The 26,083-nt window shown below is 42.8% G+C and overlaps 1 protein-coding gene across 1 annotated transcript; it reads right to left on the bottom strand.

Annotated features, from left to right (window-relative positions):
* Positions 1–2,530: 2,530 nt before the first annotated feature.
* Positions 2,531–24,430, bottom strand: rbbp8l (retinoblastoma binding protein 8-like). The gene is made up of 15 exons (XM_021615969.2): positions 24,173–24,430; positions 14,471–14,623; positions 12,251–12,293; positions 12,071–12,166; positions 11,677–11,789; positions 11,469–11,544; positions 9,106–9,293; positions 8,927–8,979; positions 8,723–8,811; positions 7,856–8,606; positions 6,174–6,282; positions 3,982–4,040; positions 3,760–3,883; positions 3,502–3,603; positions 2,531–3,193 (listed from the first exon to the last, which is right to left on the bottom strand). Exons 2-14 carry the CDS (start codon positions 14,535–14,537, stop codon positions 3,512–3,514), a joined length of 1,860 nt encoding a protein of 619 aa, XP_021471644.2. The 5' UTR covers positions 14,538–14,623; positions 24,173–24,430; the 3' UTR covers positions 2,531–3,193; positions 3,502–3,511.
* Between the last annotated feature and the right edge of the window lie 1,653 nt (positions 24,431–26,083).

The following is a 26,083-nucleotide window of genomic DNA, read 5'->3' on the forward strand; positions in this document are numbered from 1 at the left end:
TCAGTTTGGCCAGGTGGCCAGCTCTAGGAAGAGTCTTGGTGGTTTCAAACTACTTATATTTAAGAATGATGGTGGTTACTGTGTTCTTGGGGACCTTCAATGCTATAAACATTTTTTGATACCCTTCACCAGATCAGTGCCTCGACACAATCCTGTCTGGGAGCTATGCGGACAATTCCTTCAACTTCATGGCTTGGTTTTTGTTCTGACATGCACTGTCAACTCTGGGACCTTATATAGACGTCTGTGCCTTTCCAAATCATGTCAAATCAATTGAATTTACGACAGGTGGACTCCAATCAAGTTGTAGAAACACATCATGGATGATCAATGGAAAAAGTATGCACCTGAGCTCAATTGTGTGTATCATAGCAAAGGGTCTGACTACTTATGTAAATGTGATATATATATATATATTATTATTATTTTGGCAAAAAAAAACTGTTTTCGCTTTGTCATTATGGGGTATTTTGTGTAGTGATGAGGGGGAAAAACATATAATCCATTTTAGAATATGGCTGTAACCTAACAAAATATAGAAAACATGAAGGGTTCTGAACACTTTCCGAATGCACTGTAATTTTACCTTTATTTAACAAGTCAGTTAAGAAAAAAATCTTATTTTCAATGACTGCCTAGGAACAGTGGGTTAACTGCCTGTTCAGGGGCAGAACAACAGATTTGTACCTTGTCAGCTCGGGGATTTGAACTTGCAACCTTCAGGTTACTAGTCCAACGGCTCTAACGGACTGTGGGCTCTCCTTCGCCATGGATGACGTGAGTAAGACATTTAAGCGTGTTAAACCTCCCAAGGCTGCCGGCCCAGACGGCATCCCTAGCTGTGTCCTCAGAGCACACGTAGACCAGCTGGCTGGATTCGGTCACATCTGCTCTTTGCAATGCCCTCTATTGCTCATCCTGTGTTTCCTTGACCTGCTGCACTCCCCCAGTACTCTCTCCCTCTCCCTCTTGCTCTCTCTGTATGTGTGTGTGTGATTGGGTGGGCAGAGACAGGTGTGCTGGAGTCAGAGCAGATCCCCACCAGCTGCAACCTGTTCCATAATCATATCTCTTTCACCCTCCCTCTCTCTCTCTCCCTCTCTACCGCACCTGCTGTCTCGAATGCTCGGCTATGAAAAGCCAACTGACATGTACTCCTGAAGTGCTGACCTGTTTCACCCTCTACAACCACTGTGATTATTATTTGACCCTGTTGATCATCTACGAACGTTTGAACATCTTGAAGAACGATCTGGCCTTAATGGCCACGCAATCTTATAATCTACATCCAGCACAGCCAGAAGAGGACTGGTCACCACTCAGAGCCTGGTTCCTCTCTAGGTTTCTTCCTAGGTTCCTGCCTTTCTAGGGAGTTTTTTCCTAGCCACCGTGCTTCTACATTTGCATTGCTTGCTGTTTGGGTTTTTGAGCCGGGTTTCTGTATAAGCCCTTTCTGACATCTGCTGATGTAAAAAGGTCTTTATTAATACATTTGATTGATTGATTGATTCTGCGTGGGTGATGAATCTCATCGGTGTTTAAGGTATTCCTTACTAACCTGACAAAGACCACAAAGACCTACAGTACCATTAACGTTTGTCTCTTCTTCCCTGTCTTTCACTCCCACTCTCCCTTTCTCTCTACTGACGTTTTCCTCTTCTTTATCTCCTTTACCCCCCCACCCCCTTTTTGTACAGACACAATTTGCACCATCAACATTCCTGCTAGGATATGATTGTGGTAATGCAGAGATTTGCAACAGCTCGGTAATGTCTGATCGATAGTAACACAAGGACTCTTTTCTTCCAGGACCGATGCTGCCAGCGTGGGCCCTCCACATGCAAACCAGACAGGAGAATGAGGAACCTCACCAGTGCGATACCGAGATAACTTTGAAATGACTCATGCAATTATGTGTGCGGTTGTCTGTATACAAATCTTACTGTAAGATGTCCAATTTGAAAAGATATCTAAAGTGTTTGAACATTTGAAATGCTTCCACCATATGAAACTATCATACATTGATTTGAAAAACATCTAGTGATAGGTGATGGAAAAGCCAGAAATCCCACAGTGTTCCATCTCTGTGTTCACTGTGGGGTTGACTTCCTGTGACTGGGTCGGGGTGTCGGTTTCCCGGATGAACACAGCATCATAGGAGGGATTTCCACACTGTTGGTCTGGTCATGACAACATAGTCACTTTGCATAACATCCTGGACCGAAGACATGTTTCCAGACAGTTTTATAATCCAAATAACCATGTTTTATTTTTCATCACATTGTTAAGGTATATTCAGACTGCTTTTTTAAAATTACACATTCAATATTGATTTTAGAGCTAGTACACAACAGTGTCTCTAAGAGTTTGAAGATTATTTACCTTCATTGGAAAAACAAAGGTGAACCATAGCATAAGTGTATAATAGCCCAATGTCACTTATTGAGAACACATTTGTATGCGGAGTAAACATGGTAGAGCAGTGTCTCTCAGAGCTCCTCCCCCCCCCCCCCCCCCCCCTCCACACTCTTGCCCCCCACATCACCCCACCACATTGACACAAACTTTGTGGCAGCTGCAAGTGGAAAGTTAAGACTTGCAAAATATGTGCTTTCTGAAAACCAAAAAGAGGAAGAAGAACGTTTGGGGACGGGGTGAAGAACAATTTGTGACAAAAATAGCCAGGCGGAGTTGACAGTTCTGCCACGAAGTAGAAATGTATGAATATGTATGAGAGAACAAGATTAGTGTGAGAGAGAAGTAGAGATAGGGGTAACAGAGACAGCGAGAGCGAGAGAGTGGTAGGGAGAGAGATAAAGTCGGCGCTCTAGTACAGTGTCAACTCCCCCTGTTTGGCCTTCTGAGACAACAGCAATACTGGGAAGTCAGCGTGAAATACATTATCAGTTGGAGGATAATTGAATATTAATCACAAGGTTATTATCTAGCTAGTCATTATCAAGGTTATTCCATTGAAATGCATAACGCCCACTAGCAAGAACCCTCTACTGAAAGGACAACAGTCAGATGGAAGAAGCTCTGTTCAAGTCTTTGACACTGTCTGTCCCTCTGTTCCAGCAAGGCAGACATTTTCATTGCAATGAGGGGTGATGAGGAGGGTGGAATACAGCTGATAGATGTCCTCCTGGGGACTACAATGCCTTGATCCTCTTTTACATTGAACGTCACATGACTGAGGGAAGAGGAACAACAAAAAGAGGTTGAGGTCTAAGTGTAGTTCTTTTACTCTCTTAATAAATGTCATGCAATCTGTGTTTCAGCAACACAGAGCTACAGGCCAAGGGGTTTATATGAAGACTATTTTAATGCACAGTTTGTCTCACTTCCCCCACCCTCTCTTTTACCCTATTCTTAGATGAGGGACATTTCCTGTGAAAATAACACATTCTACTGACAATTATGTGTTTCCATCTCGTTGTGACATTCCGGCTACTTCTCAGACATTCAGTAAGCACAGTATAGTGCGTGTGAGCTACAGACCTGTGTGATTTTATCCTTGACCGGTCATCTGTTTCACTTCTGTGGGCTCTTCCCCAGTTACTGTACTAAGAAGGTTGATCCTCTTTTCCTTCTGATGAGGAGCTAGAGGAGAACAAGAGAAAATAATCCCACAGCTTGATACAAGACACACATTTGACTTCATGTGTGATCTTTCTATCTATTTCTCTTTCACTTTCTCTCTCGCTCTCTCTCCCCCTTTCACTTCCCCTTCTCCCCCCTCTCTCTATCCATCCTTACCCTCTGTGTCTGTGTCCAGCCTAGTCCACTTCCTCTTGGAACTCTGGCTGCTCTCTGACCCAGACAGACTGCTCTCCACTTCCTGGTCGTCTGAGTTGCTCCCTGCAGCAGTGCTTTGGGCTGACTGTAAATGTCAAACAATGACAAGATACAATAACCTCAGTAACCTCAAATCAGTTTCAGTTTGCAGACTGTGGACATATAGGGAGAGTAGACACTTGCCTTGCCGTTGGAGTAAAGTTTATTCTGTAATCCATAATTCAGAGCCTCAAGGAGCACCACTGCAATTACAGAGAAACATATCAAACAAAAAAAAACGGTTTCTCCCAGTCTTCACCCGGGTACACACCCAAACTACGTACCATGAAGGCTGCCGGCCCCCAGCTGGAATGGCTGGATAAGAAAACAGGGCTCACAGTACATGCATATAAGGAACATGTCTCAAACTACAAAGACGCTCTCCACAAGACCAAGTCTACCCACTACTCAAACATAATCAGTAAAGGTCATAATAGCCTGAGAGTTTTCTTCTGCACAATCAAAAAGCTACAGTACTACAGCCACAGAACGACTCCCCCCCCCCCCCCCCCCCCCCCCCCCTCAATGCTACAGTTGACCTCTGTCGTCAGTAGCTGGACATCTTCCAAAACAAAATAGACAATAAAATAGATACAGCTCAAACAAAGTCCACTGAGTGAGCTCCCTCCATAGCCTCGACTCAGCAACCATTTCCTCCCTCTCCGCCTTCTCCCCTCTTGACGCTGAGTTCATCTCTGGTCTAGTCACCAAATCCAAAGCTTCAACCTGCTCCCTTGATCCTATGCCCACTTCCCTAGTCAAGACATGTCTTCCTGCAATCTCTCCCCTCACGGTTGTTAACGTGTCCTTCTGTTTTGACACTATTCCACCTGATCTCAAACTGGCTGCTGTCCCACCCATTGTGAAAATAACAAGGACTTGACCCAGCTAACCTCAACAACTACAAGCTAATATCCAACATTCCCTTTATGGCCAATGTACCTTCCCAACTCCATCAGCACATGGCTTCCAATAACGTCTTTGAGCGTCTTCAATCGGGGTTTAAGGCCAACCACAGCATGGAAACGGCTCTGGTTCAAGTGGTAAACGATCTCTACTACTAGTAGATTACTCTGGCTGACTCTAGCAATCTAAACCTCCTCATCCTACTGAACTTCCTCCTTGAAAGAATGGAGAGGCCTCGGGTAATTATCGGAACAGCTCTAGCCTAGTTCAGGTCTTACCTGTTGGACAGGCAGCAGTTAGTGACCCTGGGACACTTCAAATCCGCCCATTATGCTGTCCGCCAGGAAGTCCCCCAAGGCTCAGACCTAGGGCCTCTCTTTTTCATCATCTACATCCTACCCCTCGGCCAAATCATCCATCAATACGGTCTGCAATCCCACTGTTACGCTGATGACATGCAAATCTACGTTCACCTCTGACCTCCCCATCATCACTCAACTGTCTTCAAGAAATAAAATCATGGATGAGTTCAAACTTCCTGCTCAAGGTCCTCATATCAATATTCATATAATCTCATAATAGTAGAAACAAGTATCATTAATCACCCACGGACTGTTTCATAATAATGGACTATTTCACAATGACTGGTACATAATAATGGACTATTCCACCCTGACTGGTTCATAATAATGGACTATTTCACCCTGACTGGTTCATAATAATGGACTGTTCCACCCTGACTGGTGCATAATAATGGACTATTTCACCCTGACTGGTACATAATAATGGACTGTTCCACCCTGACTGGTTCATAATAATAGACTATTCCACCCTGACTGGTGCATAATAATGGACTATTTCACCCTGACTGGTACATAATAATGGACTGTTCCACCCTGACTGGTTCATAATAATAGACTATTTCACCCTGACTAGTGCATAATAATGGACTGTTCCACCCACGGACTGGTTCATAATAATGGACTTTTCCAACCTGAGTTCCCACACATTGTTTCACATGATATTATTGCAAACGTGACTTTCCTTGAAATTAAGTTGCGGCAATGAGGTGGTTCCAGAACGAGGCAGAGAAAAGAAAAATAAAGTAATACGATTTAATTTCAACAGCGTTAATAGTGTTTTTTAGAAATTCAAGGGTTTGACAATTCAAGGAGTTGGTCTGATGGTTCACTCTGATGTCATCGGCCTCCCCCTTGATTGCGGCAACAATACAGAAGCAATTGAGGAAAAAGAGTAACTTCTTTTGGGAGCCATGCTACTTTTTGTAATAGACATGTTTATATTTAATATTTTATTATTTCCTTGTGTATCTTGAAAGGCGCAAATAAAATGTATTATTATTATTATTATTATTATTATTATATGTACTTGTACACATACACATACAGCCTTGTCGCAGTGTTCTGTACCTGGATGCAGTGAGATGGTCAGAACAGGGTCTTTCCTGTCCTTAGACTCCTTTCCTGTTCTTTTATCTGCTTTCCCGTCAGCTTCCACCATCTCTGATTGCCCTCCCTCCTGTGGACATATCAAATGACTAAATCACACACGTGTGTGTCAGTGGGGGGTCCTCAGGGGAGGAAGGGGAGGACCATCCTCCTCAGTGAATTTATAAAAAAAATGTAAATGGTAAAATATTGAAAAAGTCATCCTTTTTTAGATAAAACTATACTAAATGTATTCACACATCACCACATAATTGATTAAAACACACTGTTTTGAAATGAAGGTCTACAGTAGCATCAACAGCACTCTGTAGGGTAGCAACATGGTGTAGCCGGAGGACAGCTTGCTTCCATCCTCCTTTTGGTGCATTGAATTCAATACAAAACCTAGAAGGCTCATGGTTCTCATCCCCTTCCATAGACTCCATAGAATTACATAGTAATTATGACAACTTCTGGAAGAAGTCTTCCAACCTATCAGAGCTCATGCAGCATGAACTGACATGTTGTCCACCCAATCAAAGGATCAGAGAATTAGTCTAGTACTGAAAGCATAAGCTACAGCTAGCTTGCACTGCAGTGCATAAAATGTGGTGCGTAATTGACTCAAAGAGGGAGAAATTTAATAGTTGAACAGTTTTCAACAAATACTTTTTTTCAAAAACGAGGGAGAAGAGAGAGAGAGAGAGAGAGAGAGAGAGAGATTTATTTTTTCCCCTTCAGTTTCACTTACTTAGCTAGCAAATGCAGCTGGCTAGTTTAGTTACTCAAACACCCGGCTCAAACAGAGGGACGCTATGTTAGCTAGCTGGCTATGACTTTCCAACACAACACTGGAACTCTTCCAAGTCAAGGTAAGCTTTTGGTTGAATAATTTATTGCCACCGGGGCCCGCCGGTGTAACTGCTTACTGCCTATATACACTGTAACGTTACTGCATGATTGTAGCGAGTTTACTAACGCATTAGTTCTATTTGCTTTGTTGACTAGGATGTTACTTTAGCTAACATGGGGACAATGATGTAGGCTGTGTGTAGCGGTTATGACATGATTTGGCTTGGAACGTTTTTTTTGTCTGGTGACGCATAGAGAGCGCATAGAGGTGAGAAGGAATACAATATGGCTGCTATGAAAGTGACCTGTGTTTATGTGTGATCAGGGATGTATTCATTATGCCGATTCTGTTGAAAAACTTTTCTTAAACGGAAGCAAACGAAAGGGGATATAAAATACCTGCATTTGTCCAATAAAAACTTGTGTTTGCAACTGTTGGACTAATGATTACACCCTAAATAAGCTAGTTACAGGCAAGAGTGTGCAAGACGGTATTGAATGTGTCACTGTCTGTCCATGTGTCACTCTCTGTCACCTCAATTTTCTCTCGACCTGTGTGCACCTACGTTGTCAACTTTCATTCATAGGATAGGTTGTGGAAACCTCATGATGGGTATAGGGAAAACTCAAGTATCATGTAGTAGCCTAAACCTATCAATGTTACAGTGAAATGGTTGAATGGAGTATGAATGACAGTCATCCAACATGCTGTAATAGATAGGAATAATGCCATGGTCATGAAAAAAAAACACTGGTGTGTGTTGGTTTGTCTATTCCACATGTTCATTGAGAGGAATGCTTCCGTAAAGTACCTTGAGGTTGTGATCACTGGGGCTTTGCCTCTGTTGGCTGGAGGGAGGTGTAGAAGAGGAGGATGAGGGAGGAGCAGGTGGAAAAGAAGAGGAAGAGGGAGGACTGGCCTGGATCTGTGGGGAGGAGTCTGTCCTCGTGGCCCTGTTAGATGTCTCTCCCTCTATGTATACATCCTGCAGTGTGGGGCTGGCCTTGCTGTCCTGTGGTGACTTACTGCTTTTGAACCTCCCAGGGTCAGACAGGTCCAGAGGAGAGTCAGCCCCTTTCAGCCCCTCCCCAAACACCCTCTCTGGCTGCACCAACACATCCCGACATGGGTGCTGCACCCCCCGCCTGTCTTGGTCCTGGACCCGTGCAGCTGGGCTCTTCCCAGGCTTGGGCCAGGCCTGCCCAGTGCTCTGCCCCCTGCTCTGGTTGTTGCTGCTGCTCTGCTGGTGGAAGGTCTGGAGGTTGGGGTTAGGGTTGGGGTGGACCACCAAGCCATCGCCAACAGAGGTGGCCAGGGTGCCCCAGTCAGAGTGCTTGGGCAGGGGCCAGGGAACAGAGAGATGGGCACTCTTGATAGGAAATGGACGGTAGGGGACCGGGGCATGGACCAGGTCACATTTTTGCTTCTCATCTCCACGTAGAGAGGAGGAGGATAAAGAGGAGGAAGAAGGGAGAGGGGTGTTCTTCAGGACAAACAGGTGGGGGGGAATGGAGGGAGTGACAGGGTAGAGCTGCTGGCCAATTGTTTCCATACTATGGACTCTAAGAGAAGGGAAGGATGGGGGAAGAGGAGAAAGAGAGGGAAGAGAGGAAAAGGTTATAAGGTAAATGTGCTTCTCTTTTCACTATCTTTTGCTGTTATTGCCTCACTTGCTCACCTCTTCTCTCCAGTGTTGCTGGCTGTACTTTGCTCTGGCCTCAATGCTTGTGGGATGGGAGTGGACATGAATAGAGGCTTATGGGATTTCTGTGTGCGTTAAGAAGGTAGATAGATGGTGGCTGAGAGGGGACATTTTGACTTGTTCTATATTGATCCATATGTTCAGCAATGATTTGTTTTTAAGACAAACAAAATCACTTACATAGGATTGTTTTCCATTCCATCCCTTCACATGTCTACGTTCAAGTAACGTCTCTATTTTGTCAAAAAGCCCAAAGAAGAAATAAATCCTGATGATTATACAGGTGATAATGATGAGTTATCATTAATTGACTCGAAATACTTTAAGTTCATGATGAGAAGTGTATTCTTTCCTCTCACCGTCAGCTACAAAGGAACGTCTGTGGCCCGTGTCAGTATTGACCATGGACAGCCCCGCAGTGGCGCCCTCTGGTGGCTGGCTGAGAGACCTGATGGCTTTGGCGTGTGGCACAGCAGAAGGTGAAGTGTCAGCAGACTGCCTGACCTCCGGGGTTGCATCCTGGGAGGAGGAATGTCCACTCTGACCCCTGAAATGACAAGAATGTTATGCTCCAACTAACAAGACAAAATCACATTTATTCACGCAAAGTTACACACAACAACAGGCTCTCTTGTAATAAAACACAGGCTGCGTATACAAAACGACAAGATAACCTTCCTAATATTGATTTGCACACCCACCCTCCTTTTGCTCTCAAAACAGCCTCAATTCTTCGAGGCATGGACTCTACAAGGTGTCGAAAGCTTTTCACAGAGATCCTGGCCTATGTTGACTCCAATGCTTCCCACAGTTGTGTCAAGTTGGCTGGATGTCCTTTGGGTGTTGGCCCATTCTTGATACAAACGGGAAACTGTTGAGCGTGGAAAAACTCTGAAGTATTGCAGCTCTTGACACAAACCGGTGCGCCTGGCACCTACTACCGTACCCCGTACAAAGGCACTTAAATATTTTATCTTGCCCATTCACCCTCTCACAAACAGTGTGTTCAGAAAGTATTCACAAACTTTTCCACATTTTGTTGTGTTACAGCAAGATTTAAAATAAATGGATTAAATTGAGATGTTGTGTCACTGGTCTACACACGATACTCCATAATGTCAAAGTGGAATTATGTTTTTAGAATGTTTTACAAATTAATTTTAAACGAAATGCTGAAATGTCTTGAGTTAATAAGTATTCAACCCCTTTGTTATGGCAAGCCTAAATTAGTTCAGGAGTACAAATGTGCTTAACAAGTCACATAATAAGTTGCATGGACTGCATGGACTCTGTGTGCAATAATAGTGTTTAACATGATTTTTGAGTGACTACTTCATGTATGTACCACACACATAATTATCTGTAAGGTCCCTCAGTCAAGCAGTGAAATTCAAACACAGATTTAACCACAAAGACCAGTGAGGTTTTGCAATGCCTTGCAAAGAAGGACTACCTATTGGTAGACGGGTAAAACATTTAAAAGCAGACACTGAATATCCCTTTGAGCATAGTGACGTTATTAATTACACTTAGGATGGTGTATCAATACATCCAGTCACTACAGAGATACAGGTGTCCTTCTTAACTCAGTTGCCAGAGAGGAAGGAAACCGCTCAGGGATTTCACCGTGACTTTAAAACAATTACATCGTTTAATGGCTGTGACAGGAGAAAACTGAAGATGGATCAACAACACTGTAGTTACTCCACAATAAAAACCTAAATGACAGAGTGAATGAAGGAAGCCTGTACAGAATACAAATATTCCAAAACATGCATCCTGTTTGCAAAAGTAATAATGCAAAAAATGCAAATAAATGTACTTTATGTACACAACACAAAGCATTATGTTTGGGGCAAATCCAACAACACAAATCACTGAGTACCACTCTTCATATTGTCAAGGATGGTGGTGGCTGCATCATGTTATGCGTATGCTTGTCATCGACAAGGACTAGGGAGCTTTTTAGGACAACAAGAACTGGAATGGAGCTAAGCACAGGCAAAATCCTAGAGGAATACCTGTTTCAGTCTGCTTTCCAATAGACACTGGGAGAAAAATCCACCTTTCAGCAGGACAATAAACTAAAACGCAAGACCAAATCTAAACTGGAATTGCTTACCAAGACAAAATTGAATGTTCTTGAGTGACTTAGTTAAGGTTTTGACTTAAATCAGCTTAAAAATCTATGGCAAGACTTGAAAATGGCTGTCTGGCAATGATCAACCACCAAGTAGACAGAGCTTGAAGCACTTAAAAAATAATAAGGTAAATATTTGACAATCCAGGTGTGTAAAACTCTTAGAGACTTACCCAGAAAGACTCACAGCTGTAATTGCTGCCAAAGGTGATTCTAACATGTACAGGTGTGAATACTTATGTAAATCAGACATTTCTGTATTTTATTTTCAATACAATTCTCCAAAATGTCTATAAACGTGTTTTAACTTTGTTATTATGGGGTATTGTGTGTAGATGGATGAGATTGTTTTTGTTTTTTTGTTGATGTAACACAACAAAATGTGGAACAAGTCAAGGGGTGTGAATACTTACAAATCCTTCTTTAACCCGTCTCCTCCCCTGCATCGACACTGATTGAAGTGGATTTATCAAGTGATTTCAGTAAAGGATCATAGCTTTCAACTTGATTCACCTGGTCAGTCTATGTCATGGAAAGAGCAGGTGTTCATAATGTTTTGGTCACTCGGTGCATATAACTCACTCTTGTGCTCCTCTCAGATGACTGACTTCTTCTTGCAGTCTCTGGTTCTCCGTTTTCATTTCGTTCATCTTTCCCACTACAAAATAACCCACAGTCCATGGCTAATGTTTAAGTACTATACTGTAGCTATAAAATAAGCATTATTGTTGGATCTTTACACAATGCTTGAGATGCATGTGAAGGAGGGGTTGATGTGTTAGCTAGCTACCCAGGATGGAAATATGATGGAGGCTCTGGATCTGGGAGGTCTCATACTCCTGCTGCCTGCGCTTGGCCACGTCCTGAGTGACAGTACACCTGTCACAGAGCCCCGCCCTCAACCTGCAGCACAGAGGTCACCAGGGGGTCAAACATTGACACACATTCAGCAACAAATTGTGTTAAGACAGCACACACTAAAACACCCTATTTTAATATTTATTGTGGTTTAAAAAATATACTCTCCTATTAGTTAGTATACTTTTTTGATATTGTATACTGCACTGTTGGGTAGGGCTTGCAAGTTAAGAATTTCACTGTACATGTGCATGTGAAAAATAAAACGTTCAGCTAAAAATACTAATAGAGAATACCCCAACACAGAGACACACAGAGGGACCCACCTATTTTCCAGCTGTTTGATGTTTTCTGTAAGTGACCTCTGGTGCTCTTTCAGCTGTTGGTTCTTGTTAAACAGCTCCTCCATTTGCTTTGTTTCACTACTCAGAGTAACACACCAAGAACTGCCATCACTACATCTCCCATATATCAACATGTCACCTTTAATGAAGTGCTTTACTCACCAGCTGTTTTTATTGTTCAGCTCCTGAAATATCTCTTGCCATTCTAGAGAGAGAGAGCGAGAGAGAGAGAGAGAGAGAGAGAGAGAGAGAGAGAGAAAGAAAGAAAGATACATAGAACGAGAAATAGAAATATAGAGAGAGAAATAGAGAGAGAGAGAAACATGTCAAATAGCTGTTTTCACATGTTGAGCTTCAATTTTACTTGTGAAACCACATTTTTAACATGTATTCAATTTAGTGTTCACATGTTAACACCACCTTTCCATATGAGGAGTATAACATGTTTTTCACCTCACATGTAGAATTGCACAAAAACAATCAAATGTAAAAATCTAATTTGCAGTTTCATATGTGGAAAATGTTCAAGTGAACTTGCAATTCCAGACATCAAAGTGAAAATCTAATTGAAAGTTTCACATGTAAAAAAAACTCCACATTTATTCCAATGTTTGTAAATTAAGTAAATGTAAACAAACACCGTAAAGTCTAAAAACATTGTTAAACAATCATTTTGATATCATGGATGGTCAGTCTGTTAATTGTAGTCTATGGATTTGAGTTGTTGCGTTTTTCAGCCCCATTGCTTTTTACCGAAACTGTGGCGGGGAGGGCACTTTGTTAATGTTTCAATTAAGGATTGACACTTTAAACACCCTTAATAGAGTAATAGTGTTATTATATTGTGCAATCCTCAAGTGAGTGAGTAACATTTGTGCCATTAATATCCAGTGTTGGGGAGTTGTAGATCAACTAGTAGTATTTTCGGTAGTTAATTAAAAACAATTGCCATGTAGTGGTGTAGCTAACTACTGGAACTTCACACTACTTTTCTTTGCTAAAATAAACTAAAACATGGGTGAAGACGGCATCAGACCTGCCTAATTCTCATTTGAAACATCGTTTTGTGTTTAATAGGCTAAATAACACATCCTGTTAACATCTGACTCCAGAGTGATCTATTCTTGCAATGTGAAGTCTATGAAATTTCATATTTAGATATGATAATTTTTCACTAAGTAGTTTGGATGTAGTGAACTACTCTTTCAAAGTAACTTTAGTTAGGTAACTATATTTTTCTAAAGGGTAGCTTTAGTGTAGTTGAACCTTTTCCATTGTGAAATAATAGCTTGGTAAACCAGATTTTCAGAGTGGCTTCCCCAACACTGTAAATAGCAAACAAAACTTCTGATGTCGAGATCAACATTCTTAGTATTGCAAACAAAAATAATGATATTGAAAGCAAAACATAAACTCAAAAGTTACATTTTTTGTTCCAGTTGTAAGTTTTGACTCATTCATTCTAGCAACATAGAAACCACCCTTCATCCCACTGCTGATTTGCCTAAGCAGGTTTGGTCCTGGATGGGAGACCAGATATTGCTGGAAGTGGTGACAAATAAATGTGTGTTTGTTTGTTTTTCAGGTGAAAAATGTACATTTGACACTTCACGTGTCAAAAAAACACATCTGACTTGTGAAAATTTCACGGGGAAAAAATGAAAAAAAGCAATTCACAGGGGGAAATCTTTGCGTGATTTCCCGAAAAACCACATGGCTATACTTGCATAATAACATTACATTACAGACACTCAGCTTCCAGTATTACAAAGACATTATTTGCTGTTACGTAATACATTTTATTTTTTTTTGTAATAATTTTTACCCCTTTTTCTCCCCAATTTCATAGTATCCAATTGTTGTAGTAGCTACTATCTTGTCTCATCGCTACAACTCCTGTACGGGCTCGGGAGAGACGAAGGTTGAAAGTCATGCGTCCTCCGATACACAACCCAACCAGCCGCACTGCTTCTTAACACAGCACGCCTCCAACCCGGAAGCCAGCCGCACCAATGTGTCAGAGGCTACACCGTGCACCTGGCAACCTTGGTTAGCGTGCACTGCGCCCGGCCCGCCACAGGAGTCGCTGGTGCACGATGAGACAAGGACATCCCTACTGACCAAGCCCTCCCTAACCCGGACAATGCTAGGCCAATTGTGCGTTGCCCCACGGACCTCCCGGTCGCGGCCGGTTACGACAGAGCCTGGGCGCGAACCCAGGGACTCTGATGGCACAGCTGGCGCTGCAGTACAGCGCCCTTAACCACTGCGCCACCCGGGAGGCCAAGACGTAATAAAGTTGTTAGTCCATTCACTCTTTTGTTTTGACTCACGTTTCAGAGTATCAGTGACACTGATACTGTTGGAGGAATGCTCACTCACCTTTGACCTCTCTCTCATGGGCCTCCCTCAGTTTGTGGAAGAGCTTGTTGAAACCCTCCAGAGCCATGGTAACACTAGGCTGTCACAGCTGACCTGGACACAGAGCCCCTCTTTCGCTCAGCTGTCATCCACTACAGTCAGCAATGTCATCAACTGGGGAAGATATTCCAACCAAAATAGTTAACTGTACATTCAGATCCACAGAAGAGCATGCTAGTGTGCATTCTGCAAAGCAGCCCTTATGGCCTTGCCCCGCACAAACGTGAGGGTAAAATTGTACAGAGATACGGGAAACTATAACGTTTTCAGAGGACTGCGCCCAAGGCCTCAATTTGTGTGTGTGTGTGTGTGTGTGTGTGTGTGTGTGTGTGTGTGTGTGTGTGTGTGTGTGTGTGTGTGTGTGTGTGTGTGTGTGTGTGTGTGTGTGAGAGGGAGAGAGAGAGAGAGAGAGAGAGAGAAGCACTTGATAGCTGTATACTTCCCTCTCCTATGTTCTAGAATCTAGACTAGAGGTCAATATATAAATAATAGAATAAGAAACATTCTTGTTGAAATCTCAATATTGCTGTAAGGTGACAATGCAATCCTGTCATGTGATATCTTTACAACTGGGCCATGAAACACAACATGTCTGAGGGAAGCAGTATTCCTAGGACATTCATAGGGCATGTGAAGTTGTTGTTGAGATATTGAAGCGGGCACAACTCTAAAGTGACACACATTATTATAATATAACATATTTGTATTGAGTACTGACTACTTCCCTCTTTTCTTTGTACTTATTTTCACCCATATGACCAAGAATCTCAGTCCAAAAATGAGATGTTTGAGGGTGTGTCTACACATTCGAAAACACTATTTTGCATTTTGATCAGAGTCGTTCTCTCGGCATGTTGGGATACGTTGACTAACTGTCCCAAACGTTGCAGCGAAGCAAGAGAAGACCTGCCTGTCTTCCACTGCTGGCTGGCTTTCATGGTTCTCTACTGTACGTCACAAACTCTCAGTTCAACTGTAACATACACACTTATACAACACTGTATCTACAAGAACATTATAAACACAGTATATTACACACACCTATATTAGGATTTAGACTAAAACCGCTTGTTTGATCTAAGTAAAAGTACATTTGCTCTTATTGATCATTCAGAAAATTCACAGAACAATAGGCCTGATTTGCTCATACCAAAGTACATGTATCTAATGAAATGCCCTGTAAATACCTGTTTGTTTGCTGTAAATGAATACTGACGAGCTGTATTACTGTGTAACTGTGCACTGCATTATGGTGTTAACACAACAAAGTAGGAGTTGCAGAGCTCTAGACACTTGGAGAAGAGAATGTTGGTATAGAGTATAAGGATACAGCGAGGTGGCTAAAGAGTCTGTGACACACATCAAGAAATGCAGTCTCAAAGTGTCAATGAAGCCTGAAAAATCAAAGACTTAGCATGCATTTACTGAAATGAGACACAATGGCACTCACACATAGACACAGATACATGCATGCAAACAGCAGGTGGCAGTAACAAGGCTACATTTTCTATATCAATAGAAATATAGACTCAGCTATATGGTACCTACTAGTGACGTACGGGTTGACTCATAACCCCCAGTCCCCGCGGCTATATCCTCGTGGCGGACCGGTTTAAGGTCATTAAATAGTGTGTGGCTGAAGGGCGGGTGGGCTGGTTAAATAAAAATAAACAATACCTTAAAAAAAAAATAAGTGTAGAATTCTTGTGCAATTTATATAGGCTACATTGAGTTTTTTTCTGGTATTAGTGCTTAAGCCAAAACTTTAGGGCTTAACTGTAGGCAAGCCACATAGCCCACACAGCCAATCGCGAAATAACCCTTTTGGGAAAGGGCAGAAAAAGCTAACGCACAACCACCGAGCAAAAAGGACATTGTCGAAGTTTAATTCAATATGACAAAAGCTGCAAAAGAAGAGTTGAAAATAAAGAGAAGAGAGGGCCAGAAAAGTAATGTTTGGATGCCCAATTTTTCAATTTTTGATTTGTTAAAAAAGTTTGAAATATCCAATAAATGTCGTTCCACTTCATGATTGTGTCCCACTTGTTGTTGATTCTTCACAAAAAAATACAGTTTTATATCTTTATGTTTGAAGCCTGAAATGTGGCAAAAGGTCGCAAAGTTCAAGGGGGCCGAATACTTTCGCAAGGCACTGTAACTAAGTGGCTCGGGGAACAAAACATCGATATTTTGGGTCCATGGCCAGGAAACTCCCCAGACCTTAATCCCATTGAGAACCTGTGGTCAATCCTCAAGAGGCGGGTGGACAAACAAAACCCCACAAATTCTGACAAACTCCAAGCATTGATTATGCAAGAATGGGCTGCCATCAGTCAGGATGTGGCCCAGAAGTTAATTGACAGCATGTCAGGGCTGAATGCAGAGGTCTTGAAAAAGAAGGGTCAACACTGCAAATATTGACTCTTTGCATCAACTTCATGTAATTGTCAATAAAAGCCTTTGACACTTATGAAATGCTTTTAATTATACTTCAGTATTCCATCGTAACATCTGACAAAAATATCTAAAGACACTGAGGCAGCAGACTTTGTGAAAATGTATATTTGTGTCATTCTCAAAACCTTTGGCCAGGACTGTAGGTCTATAACCTCTCACATAGCCTTAATATTAACTCCTGCAGAATTAAGCATTTCTTGCTGTAAAATGATACACCAAATGTAGGCTAAATGTGGACATGGGAACAGGAGTGGAGAATGATTTCTTTCTTTCTGCATCTTGAAGGAATGCAATGCTCAGTTAGATACCATCTGTAGAGGTGTTCACTTTGTCATAAAAGCTGATAGTATTTCAACCACATAGGCTTAAAATATGCATCCAAGCCGAACTGAAATCTTATCAGAAAAACATTGGGTCGTTTTCACAGGTTTATTTTCCTTTTCAACCGGTCAAACTGGTGTCATTTGTCATTTTGACAGAAAATCTTTCCAGTTTTTTTGTTGCACTATTGTGTTTTCTCCCCAGTCCCTAAACGTCTTTGCTCAGCGAAAGATGACAGAGAAACTTTACAGATGTCAACTAGATTGAAGCAATAATTCTAGCGATCTATTACATTATTCTGTTGACCAAGGTTTTGTTTAGTCTTCTAGGGCATTTAATAATGACAGAACAGAAGCTGCAGCTATCTAATTATAGACAAGTTGACTAACAAATAGCCTACCAAAATGTTGGGAATTATAAGCAGAAACATGTTTAAATCAGGCAACAAAAAAGATCCTGCAACCCCTACATTTTCTATTTTTGAGTGGTTGGGTGTGGGCCTCAGATTTTCACTTTAACACACATAGTCGGGCGGTTGCCAACAGGTTATTAGCAATTGTGGGTAGGTGAACAAACAGCTGACACTCGCACCTGTAGTACCTACCACTAAAGGCGCATTTTAGGAATTTAAAAACAAGAAAATGGTAACCCCCCCCATTTGTATTGGTAACAGCTGGGGATGGAGACAGAGAAAAGTAATGTCATTCGAAAACATAATGTTGACTTTCCCTGCTATGCGGATGACACACAGCTGTACATTTCAATGAAACATGGTGAAGCCCCAAAATTGCCCTCGCTAGAAGCATGTGTTTCAGACATAAGGAAGTGGATGGCTGCAAACATTCTACTTTTAAACTCGGACAAAACAGAGATGCTTGTTCTAGGTCCCAAGAAACAAAGAGATCTTCTGTTGAATCTGACAATTCATCTTAATGGTTGTACAGTCGTCTCAAATAAAACTGTGAAGGACCTCGGCGTTACTCTGGACCCTGATCTCTCTTTTGAAGAACATATCAAGACTGTTTCAAGGACAGCTTTTTTCCATCTACGTAACATTGCAAAAATCAGAAACTTTCTGTCCAAAAATGATGCAGAAAAATGTATCCATGCTTTTGTCACTTCTAGGTTAGACTACTGCAATGCTCTACTTTCCGGCTACTCGGATAAAGCACTAAATAAACTTCAGTTAGTGCTAAATATGGCTGCTAGAATCCTGACTAGAACCAAACAATTTGATCATATTACTCCAGTGCTAGCCTCCCTACACTGGCTTCCTGTCAAGGCAAGGGCTGATTTCAAGGTTTTACTGCTAACCTACAAAGCATTACATGGGCTTGCTCCTACCTACAGTGCCTTGCGAAAGTATTCGGCCCCCTTGAACTTTGCAACCTTTTGCCACATTTCAGGCTTCAAACATAAAGATATAAAACTGTATTTTTTTGTGAAGAATCAACAACAAGTGGGACACAATCATGAAGTGGAACGACATTTATTGGATATTTCAAACTTTTTTAACAAATCAAAAACTGAAAAATTGGACGTGCAAAATTATTCAGCCCCTTTACTTTCAGTGCAGCAAACTCTCTCCAGAAGTTCAGTGAGGATCTCTGAATGATCCAATGTTGACCTAAATGACTAATGATGATAAATACAATCCACCTGTGTGTAATCAAGTCTCCGTATAAATGCACCTGCACTGTGATAGTCTCAGAGGTCCGTTAAAAGCGCAGAGAGCATCATGAAGAACAAGGAACACACCAGGCAGGTCCGAGATACTGTTGTGAAGAAGTTTAAAGCCGGATTTGGATACAAAAAGATTTCCCAAGCTTTAAACATCCCAAGGAGCACTGTGCAAGCGATAATATTGAAATGAAAGGAGTATCAGACCACTGCAAGTCTACCAAGACCTGGCCGTCCCTCTAAACTTTCAGCTCATACAAGGAGAAGACTGATCAGAGATGCAGCCAAGAGGCCCATGATCACTCTGGATGAACTGCAGAGATCTACAGCTGAGGTGGGAGACTCTGTCCATAGGACAACAATCAGTCATATATTGCACAAATCTGGCCTTTATGGAAGAGTGGCAAGAAGAAAGCCATTTCTTAAAGATATCCATAAAAAGTGTTGTTTAAAGTTTGCCACAAGCAACCTGGGAGACACACCAAACATGTGGAAGAAGGTGCTCTGGTCAGATGAAACCAGAATTGAACTTTTTGGCAACAATGCAAAACGTTATGTTTGGCGTAAAAGCAACACAGCTGAACACACCATCCCCACTGTCAAACATGGTGGTGGCAGCATCATGGTTTGGGCCTGCTTTTCTTCAGCAGGGACAGGGAAGATGGTTAAAAGTGATGGGAAGATGGATGGAGCCAAATACAGGACCATTCTGGAAGAAAACCTGATGGAGTCTGCAAAAGCCCTGAGACTGGGACGGAGATTTGTCTTCCAACAAGACAATGATCCAAAACATAAAGCAAAATCTACAATGGAATGGTTCAAAAATAAACATATCCATGTGTTAGAAGTCCAGACCTGAATCCAATCGAGAATCTGTGGAAAGAACTGAAAACTGCTGTTCACAAATGCTCTCCATCCAACCTCACTGAGCTCGAGCTGTTTTGCAAGGAGGAATGGGAAAAAATTTCAGTCTCTCGATGTGCAAAACTGATAGAGACATACCCCAAGCGACTTACAGCTGTAATCGCAGCAAAAGGTGGCGCTACAAAGTATTAACTTAAGGGGGCTTAATAATTTTGCTCGTCCAATTTTACCGTTTTTGATTTGTTAAAAAGGTTTGAAATATCCAATAAATGTCGTTCCACTTCATGATTGTGTCCCACTTGTTGTTGATTCTTCACCAAAAAATACAGTTTTATATCTTTATGTTTGAAGCCTGAAATGTGGCAAAAGGTCGCAAAGTTCAAGGGGGCCGAATACTTTCGCAAGGCACTGTATCTCTCTGATTTGGTCCTGCCGTACATACCTACACGTACGCTACGGTCACAAGACGCAGGCCTCCTAATTGTCCCTAGAATTCCTAAGCAAACAGCTGGAGGCAGGGCTTTCTCCTATAGAGCTCCATTTTTATGGAATGGTCTGCCTACCCATGTGAGAGACGCAAACTCGGTCTCAACCTTTAAGTCTTTACTGAAGACTCATCTCTTCAGTGGGTCATATGATTGAGTGTAGTCTGGCCCAGGAGTGTGAAGGTGAATGGAAAGGCTCTGGAGCAACGAACTGCCCTTGCTGTCTCTGCCTGGCCGGTTCCCCTCTTTCCACTGGGATTCTCTGCCTCTAACCCTATTACAGGGGCTGAGTCACTGGCTTACTAGGGCTCTTTCATACTGTCCCTAGGAGGGGTGCGTCACTTGAGTGGGTTGAGTCACTGATGTGATCTTCCTGTCTGGGTTGGCGCCCCCCCTTGGGTTGTGCCGTTGCAGAGATCTTTGTGGGCTATACTTGGCCTTGTCTCAGGATGGTAAGTTGGTGATTGAAGATATCCCTCTAGTGGTGTGGGGGCTGTGCTTTGGCAAAGTGGGTGGGGTTATATCCTTCCTGTTTGGCCCTGTCTGGGGGTGTCATCGGATGGGGCCACAGTGTCTCCTGACCCCTCCTGTCTCAGCCTCCAGTGTTTATGCTGCAGCAGTTTATGTGTCGGGGGGCTAGGGTCAGTTTGTTATATCTGGAGTACTTCTCCTGTCCTATCCGGTGTCCTGTGTGAATTTAAGTATGCTCTCTCTAATTCTCTCTTTCTTTCTCTCTTTCTTTCTCTCTCTCGGAGGACCTGAGCCCTAGGACCATGCCTCAGGACTAACTGACATGATGACTCCTTGCTGTCCCCAGTCCACCTGGCCGTGCTGCTACTCCAGTTTCAACTGTTCTGCCTGTGATTATTATTATTTGACCATGCTGGTCATTTATGAACATTTGAACATCTTGGCCATGTTCTGTTATAATCTCCACCCGGCACAGCCAGAAGAGGACTGGCCACCCCACATAGCCTGGTTCCTCTCTAGGCTTCTTCCTAGGTTTTGGCCTTTCTAGGGAGTTTTTCCTAGCCACTGTGCTTCTACACCTGCATTGCTTGCTGTTTGGGGTTTTAGGCTGGGTTTCTGTACAGCACTTTGAGATATCAGCTGATGTACGAAGGGCTATATAAATACAGTTGATTTGATTTGATTTAAGCACTCTTATATTGATCAACAGACTATGGATGCAAGGACTGATCATCCATCACATAAAAATTATAGTTAACCAAGTTTTAACCAGTCCAAAAATGTATGAACCGATCCCTGCTTTCCCCTTTAATCGTGCAATGCTGTACAAAACAGTGTTGGGAAACAGACATAATCACAACAATGGGTTATGTTCACAAAATGTTATTATTTGTGCTCTGAGAAAGTGCACAGGCTACTGTGAGGTGGCAGGTAGCCTAGCAGTTCCGTTGGGCCAGTAAGTGAAAGGTCGATGTGCCCTTGAGCAAGGCAATTAACCCTAATTTGCTCCAGGGGCACCATTCTACTATGGCTGACCCTGTAAAACAACACCTTTCACTGCACACATCCAGTGTATGTTGCCTTCATGCTCTGTCGCCTACTCTGTCCCAATCAACACATGGATCACTAGCTCACTGTCAATCCACAAACCATTATTCCATCATCTGACAAATTCAATGTGAATCCTGCTCACTTCCCTACACTGTGTTTGGTTCATTTAAAAACATATTATGTGGCCTCCTGAGTGGCGCAGCAGTCTAAGGCTCCGCATCACATTATTGCGATGTCACTGGGGTTTGATCCCAGGCTGTATCATTACCGCCGTGACTACAACCCACACAAGTGGCTCAGGTAGTGCAGCTCATCCAGGATGGCACATCAATGCGAGCTGTGGCAAGAAGGTTTGCTGTGTCTGTCAGCGTAGTGTCCAGAGCATGGAGGCGCTACCAGGAGACAGGCCAGTACATCAGGAGACATGGAGGAGGCCGTAGGAGGGCAACAACCCAGCAGCAGGACCGCTACCTCCGCCTTTGTGCAAGGAGGAGCAGGAGGAGCACTGCCAGAGCCCTGCAAAATGACCTCCAGCAGGCCACAAATGTGCATGTGTCTGCTCAAATGGTCAGAAACAGACTCCATGAGGGTGGTATGAGGGCCCGACGTCCACAGGTGGGGGTTGTGCTTACAGCCCAACACCGTGCAGGACGTTTTTCATTTGCCAGAGAACACCAAGATTGGCAAATTCGCCACTGGCGCCCTGTGCTCTTCACAGATGAAAGTAGGTTCACACTGAGCACATGTGACAGACGTGACAGTTGGGGAGACGCCGTGGAGAACGTTCTGCTGCCTGCAACATCCTCCAGCATGACCGGTTTGGCGGTGGGTCAGTCATGGTGTGGGGTGACATTTCTTTAGGGGGCCGCACAGCCCTCCATGTGCTCGCCAGAGGTAGCCTGACTGCCATTAGGTACCGAGATGAGATCCTCAGACCCCTTGTGAGACCATATGCTGGTGCGGTTGGCCCTGGGTTCCTCCTAATGCAAGACAATGCTAGACCTCATGTGGCTGGAGTGTGTCAGCAGTTCCTGCAAGAGGAAGGCATTGATGCTATGGACTGGCCAGCCCGTTCCCCAGACCTGAATCCAATTGAGCACATCTGGGACATCATGTCTCGCTCCATCCACCAACGCCACGTTGCACCACAGACTGTCCAGGAGTTGGCGGATGCTTTAGTCCAGGTCTGGGAGGACATCCCTCAGGAGACCATCCGCCACCTCATCAGGAGCATGCCCAGGCATTGTAGGGAGGTCATACAGGCACGTGGAGGCCACACACACTACTGAGCCTCATTTTGACTTGTTTTAAGGACATTACATCAAAGTTGGATCAGCCTGTAGTGTGGTTTTCCACTTTAATTTTGAGTGTGACTCCAAATCCAGACCTCCATGGGTTGATCAATTTGATTTCCATTGATCATTTTCGTGTGATTTTTTTGTCAGCACATTCAACTATGTAAAGAAAAAAGTATTTAATAAGAATATTTCATTCATTCAGATCTAGGATGTGTTATTTTAGTGTTCCCTTTATTTTTTTGAGCAGTGTACTTGTATGTCTTTTTAAAATTAACAATCAACTATAGCAGAGTACATTTCACTTTTAGTTTACTTCCTTTGAGTTATAAGGGTGTAAAGCCTTATTTGTCACATTATGGTGGTTTGCAATGTGATTTCCAATCTCTGTTGGAAGCCAACTTCCAAGAAGATGGCCAGCACTAATATCACTCACAACTTGCATTTAGAATGGCTGTCAGTGTAGGGAAGAACTCACAATACATGAAGACTACCTACATCATGTAAACTAGAACAACTATAGCACTTGCTAACGGTTGCTATGAATCCAACTACTTATAGATTGTATTCGTTTAGAAAAAAATTATGTTTCTTATCTTTCAGTAGGATAAAATGAATGTACTGTACATGCGAAAACACAGATATTGAAACAAAACATTTTAAACTCAACCTGCAAAAGAGAATGCTGGGAAATATGACAATGATGCCCCTCCCACATCTGTGTATAACTCCGTAGATTTAACTCCCTGTCTCTGGTTACTCTTAATGTAGTTAAAAGTACTCCATCCCAATGAACTACAGTCATCAACACTAACTTCAGGGAGCGTATCATTCTCTTGAGGGTTCAGATAACTCCCAGTAGAGTCAATTTAACCCTAATTTCTTTAACACTGGGATTTCAACCATTCTTGATCTACTGTTTGTATGCTAATGAATGGACTCTCCTGCCCAGCCTTACTTCTGCCACCTGCCCACCTGCCAACCCGCCCAAACCTTACATGCCCCTGCTCCCCACTCACACTAACAGCAGGCTCACTCACCTCTTCCCAGTACAATCAACCCGATTGTCCCTTCTGCTCCAATCAGAATCAGAATCCCTCTCGTCCTTAGCCCTGGAGAGTTGGTTGATCAGTGCCAGAGAAGGATAGAGAAACAGAGAGAGAAAGCAAGAAAGGAAAAGGAGGCATGGAGAGCGCTCCCCCCTCCCCCCAATCTCCACCCTGGGAACAGGTTGGAGCGGTCCTCCTCCAGAGGACACAAACACAGACGCCCGGGCCAGTTCTTCCTTGATATTCCGGTTGTGCAGAAATCCCCAAAAACCGGCCCAACCGGCTTTATGAACCCTAGAAAAAAGAGAGAAACTCAAACACACAACAGAGAAACTCAAACACACAATGCCATGCATTAAATGTTTCACTCCTACAATTCGGAATTAAGAGAGGAGATCTTAAAAAAAAAAAACATAAATCATGGTCTATAAATACTGAGTTATGATTGAGTGAATAGAGAATAGTGAATACATAATACTACTGAATAAACAATGATTTTGATGACTTTTTTCTACTTGAGCGGAGTACCCGTATTATGTAATCTAAAAATGTAAGAGTGACTTTAAGAGATCAAGAGGTCAAATTGTGCAACATATTTTTGAGGTTTTAGATAGGAACATGCAATTCTCTGATTGTGCGTTTCTCTGAATGCTAACGAATTAAAACAGGTATTTTTTATATATTTACAAATGGGGTGGACACAATTATCAAAAGTAAATCCGGGATACACAAATTATTATGATACACTATGTTATGCTAGGTATGTTTACATAAGACAGAAGGCCATTTAAGGCAAAAACAAAAATAAGGGTGGTTGGTCAGGGTGGATGGGTAGGTGTACAACGCAAATGTCTAGCAACCCAAAGGTTGCGTGTTTGAATCTCATCACGGACAATTTTAGCTAATTAGTAACTTTCAACTGCTTACTACTTTTAGCTACTTTGCAACTGCTGCATGTTAGCTAACCCTTCCCCTTCCCCAACCCTAACCTTAACCCTTTAACCTGGCTCCTAACCTTAACCCTAACCTTAACCCTAATGCTAAACCCTAACCTCTAGCCTAGTTAACATTAGCCAGCTAATTAATGTTAGTGTTAACCCCCTAGTCACCTAGCTAATGTCTCAGTTCCAAAATCATGGGCATTAATATGAAGTTGGTCCCCCCCATTGCTGCTGTAACAGCCTCCACTCTTCTGGGAAGGCTTTCCACTAGATGTTGGAACATTACTGAGGGGACTCGCTTCCATTCAGCCACAAGAGCCTTAGTGAGGTTGGGCAATGATGTTAGGTGATTAGGCCTAGTTCGCAGTCGCCGTTCCAATTCATCCCCAAATGTGTTTGATGGGGATGAGGTCAGGGCTCAGTGCAGGCCAGTCAAGTTCTTCCACACCAACCTCGACAAAACGTTTCTGTATAGACCTAGCTTTGTGCATGGGTGCATTGTCATGCAGAAACAGGAAAGGGCCTTCCCCAAACTGTTTCCACAAAGTTGGAAGCACAGAATCATCTAGAGAATGTCATTGTATCCTGAAGCATTAAGATTTCCCTTCACTGTAACTAAGGGGCCTAGCCCAAACCATGAAGCACAGCCCCAGACCATTAATCCTCCTCCACCAAACTTTAAAGTTGGCACTATGCATTGGGGGCAGCTAGCGTTCTCCTGTCATCCGCCAAACCCAAATTTGTCTGTCGAACTGCCAGAGTGTGAATCATGATTCATCACTCCAGAGAACACATTTCCACTGCTCCAGAGTCCAAAGGAGGCGAGCTTTACACCACTCCAGCTTACCCTTGGCATTGCGCATGGTGAGCTTTGGCTTGTGTGCAGCTGGAAATGGAAACTAATTTCATGAAGCTACCTGACGAACAGTTCTTGTGCTGACATGCTTCTAGAGACAGTTTG

Source organism: Oncorhynchus mykiss, chromosome 9 (genome assembly GCF_013265735.2).
Source record: "Oncorhynchus mykiss isolate Arlee chromosome 9, USDA_OmykA_1.1, whole genome shotgun sequence".
NCBI classification, from domain to species: Eukaryota; Metazoa; Chordata; class Actinopteri; order Salmoniformes; family Salmonidae; genus Oncorhynchus; species Oncorhynchus mykiss.